At 38.6% G+C, this 15371-nt stretch overlaps 1 protein-coding gene across 1 annotated transcript in view; it reads right to left on the bottom strand.

The window, feature by feature from the left end:
- ACSF2 (acyl-CoA synthetase family member 2) overlaps window positions 1–15322 on the bottom strand; it is a 60359-nt gene extending 45037 nt beyond the window's left edge. Inside the window, exons 1-4 of the mRNA XM_039342846.1 lie at window positions 15020–15322; window positions 4116–4311; window positions 2917–3045; window positions 747–800 (exon numbers count right to left, since the gene is read on the bottom strand). Coding sequence (XP_039198780.1) covers window positions 747–800; window positions 2917–3045; window positions 4116–4311; window positions 15020–15117 — 477 coding nt within the window. The 5' untranslated portion in view covers window positions 15118–15322. The remainder of the gene's footprint in view (window positions 1–746; window positions 801–2916; window positions 3046–4115; window positions 4312–15019) is intronic.
- Between the last annotated feature and the right edge of the window lie 49 nt (window positions 15323–15371).

Raw genomic sequence — 15371 nt, forward strand, 5'->3', positions numbered from 1 at the left:
ATATTATTAGGAAATGCTGAAAAGCACCTGACTCCCATATTAAACACCAGAGTTTACTTTGGCTCCCTGAAATATCCTTAGGCACTAGCTGATTGCACATTGAGCAGCAAATATTAACATTTCATACAATAGAGACTGTTTTACATTTCCATGCTACACTTTTATTGTTGGATGCTCCTTATTTTTCCACATCAACAGTAACAGTGATATTCCATGGAAAGTCATTAGACTCTCTGTCTGTGGACAGGCATCAGAGCACTAGCATATGAAAAGATAAGATCATTCTTTGCTTATAGTTAACTGGCACTACAAAATTAAGAATAAAATAACCTCTTAGTTGGATCTGAGCAGAGAAGTGTTAAATCAGATGTTGCTAGCTAGACATTCATAAGCAAACTGAGTATAACACTGCTCTCTGTTGAGTACTCCTGGCACCTGACATTCACAACTGCTCTAGTTATAAAATGGATGTATAAATATATAAAATGTAAGTATCCTGATTAACTATTGCCAACTCTACAATCATTCATGGTGAATGCCAACGCTATAGGAGGTAGAGAGATGTCTTTCCCACCACCTAACTAAAAAGTTTCAGATACTTCCATTTCTCCCCACAGTTATTTATTTCCCTGTCCTTTCCCTCTTACTTCATCATTATCTCAAACATTCTATTTCCAGAAGAGAAAATTCTATCAAAAATCCTAGGGGTGAAATTAAGTAGAGATGATGCAACAGATCTTTAATACCTTCTTCAGGACGAACTCCATCTCATGGGACTGATAGGCTGGGTTCACAGATACCTGGAAATGCAGCAATAGTAAAATCAGTCTGCTGTGAAGACTTATAAGTAAGATCCAGATTGCCAGTTCTGCAAATGAAAGGACCCCCTTCTGTTCATATGTAAAAGAGACCAGGATCCAGCAAAAGCTCTCTGCTGGAGGAAATACTGTACATGGGGAAAAGACCTTCCCCAAGTCCACCTTATCCCTACAGTTCATTTCTTGTATACCCTGAGCGGTTCTCCAAACAGTTTCTAGGAAGAAGAGGAGACTGCAGGGGGAATTTAGAATAAATTGGTTTCCTCTGCCCTGATCCAGAGCAAGCAGAGCTCCCGAAGTGCAGGTCTTTATGCAGCCCAGTAATAACAAAGGCAAAAGGTCAGACATCTTATGGTAATATTGGCTTTGGAGAATCATGAAGGTAAATTAGCAACACACATTCTGTGCATTTTAAAGTATTTTTCTTCTCATTTGGGAATCTTTTGCTTTTATCTATGTGTATTATTATTGCTCTAGTTCTGCTTTCCATAGAAGAAATGTCCCCTTAATATACCAACCAGGAGATGGAGGAGGAGGACGAGAGGATTCCGCACTGGGCAGATTATTGCACTCAATGATATCTGAAGTTCTTTCCAACACTTACATTCTATGATCCTCTAAAGTAAATCCTCTGTAGTATCTATGGTCATGTGGCCAGCAATATTGTGCAATTAGAATGTACTATATTCAAATGTGTGGTCTTCTTGCCAAGATATTTAGTTTCACAATCTCTATCCTTTTCAGCTTAAAGCAATTGTCTTCTACAAAGCAAACATTCTTGCCCATTTTACCCCAAGGTTGGTGAAAGATATAACACATTTTTTAAAGTAAAATCTGAAGTACACAAATAACACAAAATCATATTTTTTTCAATGCAATTGGTTATACACTTTTCTGCTTGACCATTTAACGATGTAAAGCAATCTGCCACAAGCATATTAAAATTCTGTTTTTGTTTTTTTCACAATGTTAATAGCAAGGAAGAAGTTCAAAAATACAATAAATGACACACATGAAATTTGTTTTAGGACCTTTTCACACTGGGGCCTTCAGTTGCTAGTCACCAGGGTATGAATGGTTAGAAACAAAGCAGCTTAAGGAATCTTTTTCCAGACTTCAATTCTTCCTTTGCTTTAACCTGATGTTCTACCTGGACCTCATTTACCATTGCCCACAACTGGTAGAGTACATTGCTGTTTTATCCTTTCTGGATTGGCTTAAAAAATAAATAGAGGAAAACATTGTAGTTTTACTATGTTTCCTATCACTTAGGTTGGGAGATGGGCATCCACAAGGAATGGGGACGGGAGGGGGTCAAAAAAAGATGGTAGCCATGGCCATGTAATTAGAACTCTCCCTCTTCTTTTTGAGATGCATGCACACAATTCCTGTAAAAACAGAAACAGGACTTTGACTGTCAGTTGCATCTGACATCTTGCTCAAGATGCCACAGTGGAAAAGCTAGAAGTGGGAAATCATTTTAACCATAAGGGGAGGGGGAGGAATGGAGAAATTATTCTATGGCTGTTGGTGCAAAAGTAAATAAATCCTGGCCATAGAGGGCAACAAGCAATAACCAGAGGAAAGGGGGTTCCTTGTCAAAGGGCACAATAGGCAGCAAGAGTGAAGGGATTTGCCTGGAATGAAATGGTGCATCAAGCCATCTGGATAGCATTGGCATCGACAAGCTATCAAAAGTCACAAAATGCTGACTTTTATTGCATAGAATAAAGATGGGTGGGGATTGCTTTCCTGCTGGGCTGGAGGTGAACAGATTTCCATTGTGCGTCCTACCCTTGAGAAATGATCATGGCCAATATGTGTACAAGGGCAAGCTGGTTAAATTGCCCTTTTTTGGAAGCAGCGTACATTGGTCAAAAAACATCTCTTCAGCTGACAGAATTCTATACCAGGAAGCTAGATTGTTTTCAGCTCTGTTGAAAGTGCATTGATCTCCAGATTTTATGCAAAATTATACCTGGTGCATGATGAACATTATTTAGATTCACATGGTCCCTTCTCTAGTATGACAGCCTTATGTGGAGTCCTCCCTTAACCTCCCACTCTACTCATCTGCTTACAAAAGAGATGAACTTACCAGAATGATCCCTGCCTGGGCTGTAGCGAATTGCATTAGGACCCATTCGTAATTATTAGGACCCCACATTCCTAACCGGTCACCCTTTTTCAATCCAAGGGCCAGAAGCCCAGTGGCAGCTTGCTCTACCTGCAATTTTCAAAAAAACAGGAGTCTCAGCAAACTAAACTCCAGAGGTAAGGAATAACAGAATATACGAAATGAATACTCTGTGCTATGCAATAAAGACACTGAAGTAGCCATTGTAAGTATTTAAATAAAAGAAATTGGCAGTTTATCATGCATTCATACTCCAAATTTGAAAATATCACTGAATGGAAATCTCCAACATTCTTACGTTCCTGAATCCAGAAAATGTTCTCGGTTCCACCTTTGGATAGAAAACATGCAACCCAAGGAAGACAGATGTGACTTGAGGTCACATCTGAGCTTTTATTACAGTGTTTAAATCTCTGATAGAGAATTAGGAACTGAGATATTAATTTGGGCATTTAATAAATACAGTAAGAACTTTATTTTAACCAAGGTCTCATCAAGGTTTACTTCCACCTTCTGTTTTCAGTTCTAATCTTGGTATTTTTGAGCAACCTTGAAATTTATGGATTTATTTATCTTTCACTGTTTGTTTTCCCCAAAGACTCTGAGTGGTTTGTTTACAGTATATATAAGGGAAAATAAAATTAAGCAATCAAAAAGCATGCATGTCTGGAAGAGTGAAATAACCAAACATGCTCCAAACCAACAAAACTACAAAGTTTGCTCAGCATCCACTCTAACCCCAGAGCTGGAGGCAGAGCCATACTTTTAACACCTTCTATCACAGCTGTAGGTGGGGATCATAGAGATCTCTGGGAGGATGTAGGCCACAATAGAAAAGGTGATTGTTTCGGTCCTGATAGATGACATTTTTTGATTGAAGGGACCTGCTGTGTATCCATTCTGCTGGATCACACTTGGGGGGAGGCAGAAAGGCCAGAACCTCTGTAACATTTTAAAATGTGTTTCTCTAACAGTGGGGACAGCTTTTCTAATCATTTTATTCTTTTATTTTTTTCATTCAACTTTAAAATGCAGCCAGTTCAACCTGTTAACTTTATTTACCCCCCTTCTATCCTTTTTAATTATTTTATTTACATACAATATTTACTGAACAACAAATTGCCAACACTGGCAGTACAGAAGCTGTAACAGTTACCTACATCTTGCTTAAATTGAGAAAACGTTTTTCGGATCCCTTCAGTTAAGAATACCAAGGCTTCTCTTTCTGGATATCGGTCGGTGGTTTCCTCTAGGCACTGATCCACAGTTTTGGAAATAAGTGGAATATCTGAAGGCCCATTCAGATAGCTTTTTTTGATTACAGGTGTGGCAGGGGGCATATCAAATGGTAGAGCACTGTAAAAGCAGCAAGAAAGAATTAGAAGTTACAAGCAGCAAAATCATTCACGCTGGGGAAGAAAACAAAGAATTGTTGCACGAGATCAACTACTGCAAACTAACCAATAAAAATAAGAAAAAATATATAAAGATATAATGTGCCATTAATAATTTTAACTGTGATCCTATATCTCAGGGCTTTTCAACCAGTGGTACGGGTACCACCTGTGGTACATTGGCACCTGGCAGGTGGTATGCAACCATCCTAGAAAAGTGGGAGCGGGGGAGGGGAATGAGAGTGCCGCCAGGCGGGCAGGCAGGTGTCTTGCTCGGCTGTGGCTTGGGGGGCACTTTTTTCAGTGCCATTGTAACTTCGAACAGTCACTAAGCGAACTGTTGTAAGTCGAGGACTACCTGTACTTTATCACTTTTTTCCTTTTTTTTTGGGTCATCAAGTTTTTGACACCTTGCTAGGCAACTGGTGGTATTTGGATACTGCCATATCCTAAAACTGGCACAATGGGTGAAAAGGTTGAAAAGCCCTGCTATATCTGATTTTCCATTTGACATCTTTATCTTCATCAGCAAGATCATTTGTAAATGGATATATCTCACAATTAAATGTCTATGAGCAGCTGTTTGTTCTGATTGACATTGTTTTGTTGTTGTTCAGTTGCTGGGTGGTGTCTGACTTTTCGCGACCCTATGGACTATGGCAGGGATTCTCAACCTTGGCAACTTTAACACTTGTGGACTTCAACTCCCAGAATTCCTCAGCCAGAAAAGCTGGGAGTTGAAGTCCACAAGTCTTCAAGTTGCCAAGGTTGCGAACCCCTGCACTATGGTATGCCAGGGCCTCCTGTCCTCCACTGTCTCCAGGAGTTTGCCCAAATTCATGCCCATTGGGTCCATGACACTATCTAACCATCTCATCCTCTGCCCTCCCCTTCTCCTTTTGTCTTCAATCCTTCCCAGCAGCAGAGTCTTTTCCAATGAGTCCTCTCTTCTTATTTGGTGGCCAAAGTACTTGAACTTCAATAACTGTCCTTCCAAAGAATAGTCTGGACTGATTTCCTTTAGGAATTAATTTATTTAGTCATAAGCAATTCTAAGGTGTTTCATTTCTTAATAAGTGATAGGTTTTTGTTGCTTTTGTAAGAGAGCCAAAGGTCTATTTCTGGGGACACAGTGACAGCAGGATTTTTCAAAGTGTGAGGCTCATTTTTCTAATTGCAGGAGAAAAAGAAGAGTAGGAAATTGCACTGCTGAATTTTAGCAGCAAATGTTGGAGATGCTTTAATTTGGCAAAATGGGGACATGGCCCCATTTGACTTATGGGCCCCATGGTTTCTCACTTGATGTATTCAAAGAACATTTTATTTGCAATGTTAAATATAAATCATAGTTCAGCCACAATATAGTCAGGTGAAAACTAGCGAGGCAAAATTTAAACCAATGTTAGGAAACCACATTTATCCTAAAGACAACTGTATAAGGCAAACTTCCAGTTTATCTTTCTCAAAAACAGAACATCATGCACGGTTTCCCATCTAAAACCTCATTTATTTAGTTGTTTGCTAAATTCTTAAACAAACTGGAAACCCAAATTATTTGGAGGAAAAAATGAATAACATACCAATGTTGATAAATGAGAACACTGCATCACTAGGTTTTACTCAGGTAAAGTTCTGGCAGTTAACATTGGTACTAGAATATTGTGATTCCTCCAGTCTTACTTTATCCTTAGCTTGTTATTTAAACAGTTTTATTCCAATCAGGAAAAAATCAAGTCAATGTTTTTCCTGTTTAAACTTACACACAACTATAGATATAAATTTTTATCATATTTCCTTTTTCCTTTTGGTGAAGCATTGCAAGTTGATGAATCATTTCTAGAGTCATATAAAATATATGCCACTGAATTTTCATCAGCTATTTAGGATCCTCAAAATATTTGCCCACCAAATAATGTGTTTTGTTAGCCAGCCAGCCAGGAGAGTTTACCACAATTCCAGCAAGTCATGGTAGCAATACTAGAGAAAAAAGGTTCTTGATTTTGACCTACTATGTGTTCTTAGAGTACATAGTTTACAAGCAAGACCATTCAAAAGAGATAGCTTAAACCAGTGTTTCTCAACCTTGGGAATTTTAAAATCTATGACTTCAAGTCCCAGAATACCTCAGCAAGAAAGGCTAGCTGAGGAATTTGGGGAGTTGAAGTTTACACATCTTGCTTAGAAGTTACCAGTGAAAAATCCATTCTAATAGGTATTTGTGATAAGAAGAAAAGTATAATGACAGTGGGAAAGCAAATATGGAAAACTCCATCAGTGAAACATGGCAATTGCATAATAAAACTCTCATCAGACTGTAGATGCAGCAGGTGACAGTAATTGTTCTCCTAGTTGAGTCTCATGAAATATGCTCAATTTGAATGTGCTATGGGGGAATCTGTGAAGTAACTAAAAGGGATGGATACTGGTGTAAGCATCAACAGCAAATGAAGGTAAGGTTTTTACACATTATGTAAGTGAAAGCCTTTAATTATGGCATGCCTGTGGGGCCTAAAATTATAGTAGTTTAATACACTATTGTGACATAGAAATCTGCTAGTAGAATATCATAAAAACATTTCTTCTCTGCCTCTGTCTCATGTGACACAACAATTATCTCAGTCTCACATTCTTTGTGTGTGGGATACTACACAAAGTATTAGTTTAGAAAAGGGTCAAATAACAGTACTAAACAAAATGCACATTGTATATTCACTAAATACCAAAATTAGAGGTATTAGGAATGGGTAATAAAATATCCCAGAATCTGGAATTTATTACAGTACTATACATTACTGCTGTATAGTTTCATAATTGTTTGTTTTGTAATAGATTTACAGATTCAGTCAGATATAAGCCTCTTCTTTCTTTAAGTCTTTTTGTCAAAGTTTCCACAACATTTCTGTTCTAAATACATGGCCAAATGTTAAGGAAAAGCCACATTCTAGTAAGTAATTCTAGTAATTAATTCAATATTACAAAACAAGTGATGGAAATAGCAAATAGATATTTGAAAATTTAATGTTAATTTTTCTCATATTTTTTTAAAAGATATTTAATAATACTTCATGCATAATTAAATAGAAAACTGAAGATTCCCCAATCTAATTTAATATGTGATGAACAGAAACATTGCAAAGTAAAAATCTGTCTACTTCTAGCAGTGAAATTAGACATTGGTAAACAATGGAAATATGTAGACCATAACTCATGTGGACACATGATATGATAAGATCTAATCTATAGCCTTGCTTACAATCTGTTGTAGGGCACAGCAAAATAATCCATCATTATTTGACAAGGAATGGTGGCATTTCATTATTGCTATAAGAGATAAGAATTTTGGCAACATATTTCAGTAAGGTATTTGACAAGGTAGACCACAACCTACTCCTTGGTAAGCTAGGAAAAGGTGGAATAGACAACATCACCACCAAATGGATCTGTAGCTGGCTAACAAACCGTATTCAATGAGTAGTCCTCAATGGCACTACATCCACATGGAGAGAAGTAAGCAGTGGGGTACATAAGGTTCCGTCTTAGGCCCAGTACTCTTCAATATCTTCATAAATGACTTAGATGAGGGAATTGAAGGGGAACTCATCAAATTTGTAGATGACCCCAAACTGACAGGAGTAGCCAACACCCCAGAAAACAAACTCAGGATCCAAAAAGATCTTGGCAAACTTGAAGAATGGGCCCTATCCAACGAGTTTCAATGTGGAGAAAAGCAAAGTCTTACACTTAGGCAGGAAAAACCAAAGGTACAAATACAGATTGGGTGAGACCTGGCTTAAAAACAGTAACTGTGAGAGGGACCTTGGAGTCCTAGTGGACAATCACTTGACTATGAGCCAGCAGTGTGCAGCACCAACCAAAAAAGCTAATACAATCCTGGGCTGTATAAACAGAGGCATAGAATCAAGATCATGTGAAGTATTAGTATTGCGTTATAAAACCCTAGTAAGACCACACCTGAAATATTGCAGCCAGTTTTGGTCACCATATCACAAAAAGGATGTTGAGAGTTTGGAAAAAATTCAGAGAAGAGCAACTAAGATGATCAAAGGTCTGGAGAATAAAACATACAAAGAACGGCTACGGGACTTGGGTTTGGCTAGTCTAAAGAAAAGAAGAAATAGGGGAGACATGATAGCAGTATTCCAGTATCTGAGAAGCTGCTACAAGGCAGAGGAGCCAGATTGTTCAGCAAAGCACCAGAGGGAAGGATGAGAAACAATGGTTGGAAACTGATCAAAGAGAGAAGCTACCTAGAATTAAGGAGAAACTTCCTGACAGAGAGGACAATCAACCAATGAAATAGCTTACCCCCAGAAATCTTGGGCGCTCCATCACTGGAGATTTTCAAGAAGAGACTAGACATTCACCTGTCTGAGATGATATAAGTTCTCCTGCTTGAGCAGGGGGCTAGACTAGAAGACTTCCAAGGTCTATTCTATTCTATTCTATTCTATTCTATTCTATTCTATTCTATCCTATCCCATCCCATCCCATCCCATCCCATCCCATCCCATCCCATTCTATTGTATAAAAAATTATGAACACTTTAAAATTACTTTTTTTCAGCACCATGTAATTTTTTGAAATGTACTTTAACAAATAAAATAAAAAGAAATTTAAAAACACACACATACATATTTCCTTGGATTAACAGACATTGTATGTCTGCTACAACTATGTTACATAATCTTCTGGAGTGTCTGTACATTCCACCTCTCTCTCCCCCCTCAATTTTGTATCTTGGAAAACAGAGAAGAAATGTAAGGAGAAAAGCAGTTTGTGCCTGTCTGTGTATGAGTGGGATGCTTGTTAACTATTTATTTAAAACATTTATATACCCATTCATCTAATACCAAACTGTGAGCAGCTTCCAGGATGGGACAATTAATTATGGTGTTTTGCAATCCTGCAAAACATGATAGAACAAGAAGTTAAGATGGAACATGACACCCCTACTGAATTGGGAAAGAATCCAGCAAGGAAAAGCAATGCCACTCCCTCCAGTAGATTATAGCACAGCAAAGGAATTAAAATTCTTAGCAAAGCACTTCTCAGAGACCTGGACCAGCCTGGGCTCAGAAACCCAAAGAAAGTAATATAAAATTTTGCTTGGCTTATCTTACTCCCTCCCTGTCTATTGGTTTACATTTTTGGTTTGCGAGTACTGAAAACAGCTCATGCAGTGAAGAAGACTGCTTCACTGCACTCTCTGCTTAAGACTCAACAACATGACGGAAGATTTCATGTCTTTAAAACTTGGCACAAACAATAAATGTAATATCGTAGCATGACTTTGGCAAGTTCAGTATATTATCCTTCTTGGAAAAGGGGGGCTTCTCAATTTCTGTCTTGGTGAAACTCACATCCTTTGAAAAAGTGATTAGTGATTTAATATGTAAAAGGCTGAATACTACTTAAATAATTGAAGTATTCATCTAGTGAGAAATTGCCCATCTATCGATCAATTGTGGTCAAAAATTAAAGAGGTAAATAAAATATTAAGCAGCACTGTTTGTTTTAATTGGTTGCTGGGATCACCTGTACAATGATCTAATTTTACTGAAGATCTTGCCAATCAGACTTGCGTAAATTTTAGATGACCTATCTAGGCAGTACTTCCCACCCATCTTCTCTCCCTATGAAAACAGAAATCTCCCCCTAATGGCAGACCAGTCTACTGCATTTGCATTGAAGAGAATGAAATTGCCTGGTTTGATCAATCTCAGTGAGGGGAGGGAATGGACAATGGAGCTTTCTAGATTCTGCTTAAAAATATTATGCTTATTTCTTTTCACTAGATGTAATAAGTAATATGTTAAATACTTGACTTTTAGATGATAATAATAAATTAATCTACTTGTTGGGAAAAAGTGCCACTATAAATTTGGGAATTTAGCTGAATTCTTTGGTCTAAATCAGGGGTCTGCAACCTTGACAACATTAAGACTTGTGGACTTCAGCTCCCAGAATTCCTCAGCAAGCTATGCTGGCTGAGGAATTCTGGGAGTTGAAGTGCACAAGTCTTAAAGTTGTCAAGGTTGCAGACCCCTGGTCTAAATAAAACTTTCAAAAACATCTTCCATAGGATATAAACTTCTATTAAGGATTCATTTTATGAAGTTTGTACATTCTATTTTGTGGTGCCTATAATATTAAAAGAATTAGATATCCCTAATGCAGTTCCAAGCTGCACTGATGAAAATATATATACATATACATATACATACACACACATACATACATATACATATATATAGTTAGCTTTACAACTTTTACAACTACAATTGGGACCAGACTTTCTGTTGCTAAGCAAGAGGCTTGCTAAGGGAGCCATGCCCCATTTTACAACATTTTTTTGCCACAATTGTTAAGTAAATCAGTGCAGTTGTTGAGTGAATTATGCAGTTGTTACACAAATGCAGCTTCCCCCATATAGCTAGGTAGGTCACAAATGGCAGTCACATAATCATGGAACACTACAACCATTGTAATCAATGTCAGTGGCCAAGTGCCCAAATTTTTATCAGATAACGGTGGGGATACTGTTATGGTGATAAGGGCAAAGACTGGTGGTAAGTTGCTTTTTTAATGCTGTTGTAACTTCAAACACTTGGCAAATGAATGTTTGAAAGTTGAGGACCACCTATAAAAAGAAAATCTGGAAACATTCATTTAGAAATCTTGAAATGTCTGTTGTGGTTGAAATTTCAAAAAGCCAGTTCAATTATTGCTTCCTCTCTGATCCACTAGGTAGTGTGTATAGTTTTGTCTCCTGGTCTATTAGAAATTGATTCTGTTCTATTTGGTCCACCCATGGCATTCTTGACTCTTCCTGAATGAAGAAATTTGTTGTTAAATACAATATATTCTCCTGCTTTCTAATCTCAGGGCAGACTCACCAAACAAGCTCATAAAATAAACTGATGAGTACTCTTACCCCACTGGAGGGACATAGCATAGCTTCTTTCCATTTCACAAAACCAGCTCTTCCTGCTTAAGATGCCAACTAAGCAATTTTCAAAGATTGCCAAATGTAAAAAGATATTTAGTATCCCTTTAATATTAGGCCCAAAGCAGATACTGGAAAGTTAATACTTGCTTTTTTCCCCAGTTTTCAAAGGGACCTTGATTGCAAGGAGCAACTAGGAACTGGCAGTACTTTGACTTGGCACAGAGATTGAATTTTTAAACTGAGGAGATCCAAGGAAATGTGTATGTAGGAGATGATGAAAACATGGTTGAAAAAGGAAACTGTTCTTTCTAAAGAAATGTGTATTTCACTAAATGTTCTCCTATTATTCTTATCATGTGTATGGAAATCAAAAGGTATTTTCAAGAGAAAGTAAAAGCTGCACTTTTAAAGATGTGCTGAAAAAAGATTTTTAATAGATGCAAAAAGCTGGACTGACTGATATTGTTTCCTAAAGGTCCAGTATAACCTCCCTTCTTTTGCAACAGAGCTACTTCGAGATAATTTTTTTGAGTAAATTGCCATAACTTGCATGTGATGTTTTATAGATAGTATATACATTCAGAGAGTTCTATGTGTAATTTGCAATATGGAAAAATATGTGTATTATTATATGGAAAATTAAACTCTTTGGAAATGGAATAGCAACTTGTAACAAAACTACCTGAGGGTGGCTTTGATAAAAGATTACATAAGCTTTGTAGTGGGTTTTTGTTACTTATGTATTACTTCTCTATCATTTATTACTTCCAACCATGGTGGTGCAGTGATTAGAATGTAGTATTGCCGAGTAACTCTGCTGTCTGTCAGCGGTTTGATTCTAACCAGCTCAAGGTTGACTTAGCCTTCCATCCTTCTGAGGTCAGTAAAATGAGGCCCCAGATTGTTGGGGACAATTTGCTGACTCTGTAAACTGCTTAGAGAGGGTTGTAAAGCATTATGAAGCAGTATATAAGTCTAAGTATTATTGCTATTTGCTTTTAAACAGCGCTAAAATATTTTTTTCTTGCTTTTTTGAAGGAATGTATTAGAATAATAGCAAACCACTATATATGTTAAAAATTATTATACCACTAAGCTCACATAATATAATATATATCAGTCTAAATTCCATTAGCTATCTACTAGTCAAACTATGTTTGGATGAGTTGTCCATCTTCAGCAGCAAAATTGTAATGCTTCTAAATTCTGTTTAACAGATTGGGATTGAGAATTATAATAGGATTATAATCCCTTTATTTATTTGGGGGCACAATGACTCAGCAGTTAAAGAAGCTGAGCTTGTCAAATGGAAAGCTGACAGCCAGGGTTCGAGATCCAAGCATTGCGCAATGGGGAGAGTTCCAGTGGTGGGATTCAGCCGGTTCACACCACTTGGGCAGAATCGGTAGCTAATTTTTTGTTGCCTAGGCCCAGAACGGACTTCCAGAAGCAGCATCCGCATAGAGAACTGGTTGTTCACATATTTGAATCCCGCCACTGGAGAGTTCTCATTATTTGCCCCAGCTCCTGCCCACCTAGCAGTTCGAAAGCATGCAAATGCAAGTAGATAACTAGGTACCTCTTTGGTGGAAAGATAAGAGCTTCAGCATATAGTCATGCTGGCCACATGACCGTGGAAAAGCTGGCTACCTTGACTAAGAAACGGAGATGAGCACCGTGCCCGAGAGTCAGACATGATTGTTCAGGGGAATGTCTGCCTTTACCTTTACCTATTAATTTATAAACGTTATTGGCCACCCATCTTGCCACACACTAATTCTTTATAATTATAGTCCCTTCCTTGAAGGTTCTCTATGAGTAAACCAAGTGTCATCTTTTGTTTACGATCTATCTTTCAAATATTTCATTAGACTTAGTGTGATACCTATGCACCATTTTCTTCACAGAGGCAAATACTAAAGTTGCACTTTTTTTCTTGACAGTTTTCTTGTTTCTAAACAAGTATGTATGTGTAACCCCTATGATATGGTTACTGTACTTTTGTGGTAATTCAAATTGTGATGAAGAGGAAGTGGATTAAGTATATTAATTAGATTATAAAGCTGTGGTTCCCAAAGTATGCAGAGCACTTCAGCCAATTTAGAGGGGTGCCAGGTGATAACACAGTGAGGGCTGGCATCTGTCAGACCTCACATGAACTGCAAACTTAGGGGTGCTCTGGAAAAAATTACTCAGGGGACCATGAGCTGATAAAGTTTAGGAATCTCTGATACAAATAATATCTTGGCTGATCTTGACTACATCTTGATATCTGTTAAACAAGCATCCTGCACTGAATTCATAAAATGTCCTTGGCTCTTTGGGCCAGATGTCAAGTGGCTTTTTATGAGCAATATCTTAGCCTGAAGCACAAATCCAACACAAGCAATTATCTTGCATTCCACGGTAATAAGATTTCGTCATTTCATGAAGCTGTAATTTCAAATAGCACTTTGAGAAGTCCAGCAGCAACCTGTTAAAATGTTTAACATGTGCAAGAAAGCAGAGTTCAAGGTCATGAAGAATTGGCTGTTTCAAGTTGCCTGCCTGCAGCTATAAAAAAATTGTCTGGTTGCTAATATATGTGGAAATTTTAAAGCCACATCCATTACTCAGACCACAGAAACGAAATAGGTAAAAGTATAAAAAAGTGGAGGGGAGAGGTGGAGATTTGCAGTCATGGGAAGCTGGCAAGATAAATTCTTACATGGACTTTTCTCTCTACCTTTCAGCTTATTTCCCCAATTAAATTATTTTTTGTTCTCTCTTCATTGTTAAATTTAGAACCACTTGCCTTTTAATATTATAATCCGTAATATATTAGGAATTCAGTTTTAGATAGTTCTAATCACTACCAGCTGTGGGATGTGGATAAAATGGAGGTAATTTTTTTGTTATGCAAAAATGAACAGAGACAGTTATATATCTCGGGGACTCAATGTTAAACACCAGTTTGGATAAATATGAATCAGCCAGGTTAGGTGGCAGCACTCAGCTAAAGTTGACTGATCAAAAAGTTTAAATAGAATTGCAGTCCTTGAAAAGAAGACTCCCAGGGCATCTCAAAATTGCAGGCTAGATTGGGAAGCTGAAACAAAAAAACTCCCAGAAGAGATGATAAGCTACTTTTGTATTGCTGCCAAGAGAACTGTCTGGATGTGTCACTGAAGTCACCAGCACCTGAGGCCAACTAGAAGAGTATGACCAACTGATAAAAGGCTATAAAAAGGGTCAAAGGGGATTTTCTGTAATCGGGGATAAAGGGTGATGCACTGACTTCAAACACCCGCATTTTATTTACTGTTCTTTCTATATGCCATGCATTTCCTAACCTGCCACTGAATTAAATAGCTTCTTGGCAGTGGCCAGAGATTGCCAATGCTGTCCAAATAGGTCAAGACATTTTTCCCTTTCCTGAAAAGACATCTCCTCAGCACCCTAGTTTGCTTCCTGCTCCTCAAGCCAACTTTTCTGGCAATTCTATCTTGTTAGGTTACTTGTCTTGCACTCTATTTTCTTGCATCTACTCAGGTGCCCCTCCGCTCAAAACATTCCAGTAATACTTTCCTCAAATTTCTCTCGCCCCCCCGCCATCTCCTTTGCCCTCTTTCTACCTGCCGCCGCCCCCTCTCTTTGCCCCTCAACTTAGAGCTTCCAAAGAACTCACGGCCCGGCGACCCCTCTTCCCCTCGCCCTGTACCTGAGTCGCTGGGCGCCCCGACGGCTGCTTCGAGACACCACCAGGGTGGTCAAAAGCTCCCGAGCGGCTCTTCTCAGCGAGACGGTGGCGGTAGCCATGTGGTTCCCTTTCGCACTACAGATGCAACAGCGGCGGCGGCGGCAGCAGCAGCAGCAGGCAGTTCCCCACCCTTGACTTCGGACACTCGCCTCAGGGAAAGAGGCTGGAGCGGCAGCTGGAGCGCGGAGATAGCGGGAGACGAAAGCTGGAAAAGCGGGGCGGGCGCTGCGTTGCGCTTTCGCTCCCTGAACTTGGGCGCTTGCCGAGCCAAGTTGTGGCTCGGCTCTGTCGCGTCAGCGAAGAAAGTGAAAGT

Source organism: Crotalus tigris, unplaced genomic scaffold (assembly GCF_016545835.1).
Source record: "Crotalus tigris isolate CLP2741 ecotype Arizona unplaced genomic scaffold, ASM1654583v1 scf7180000017814.3102382, whole genome shotgun sequence".
NCBI lineage: Eukaryota > Metazoa > Chordata > Lepidosauria > Squamata > Viperidae > Crotalus > Crotalus tigris.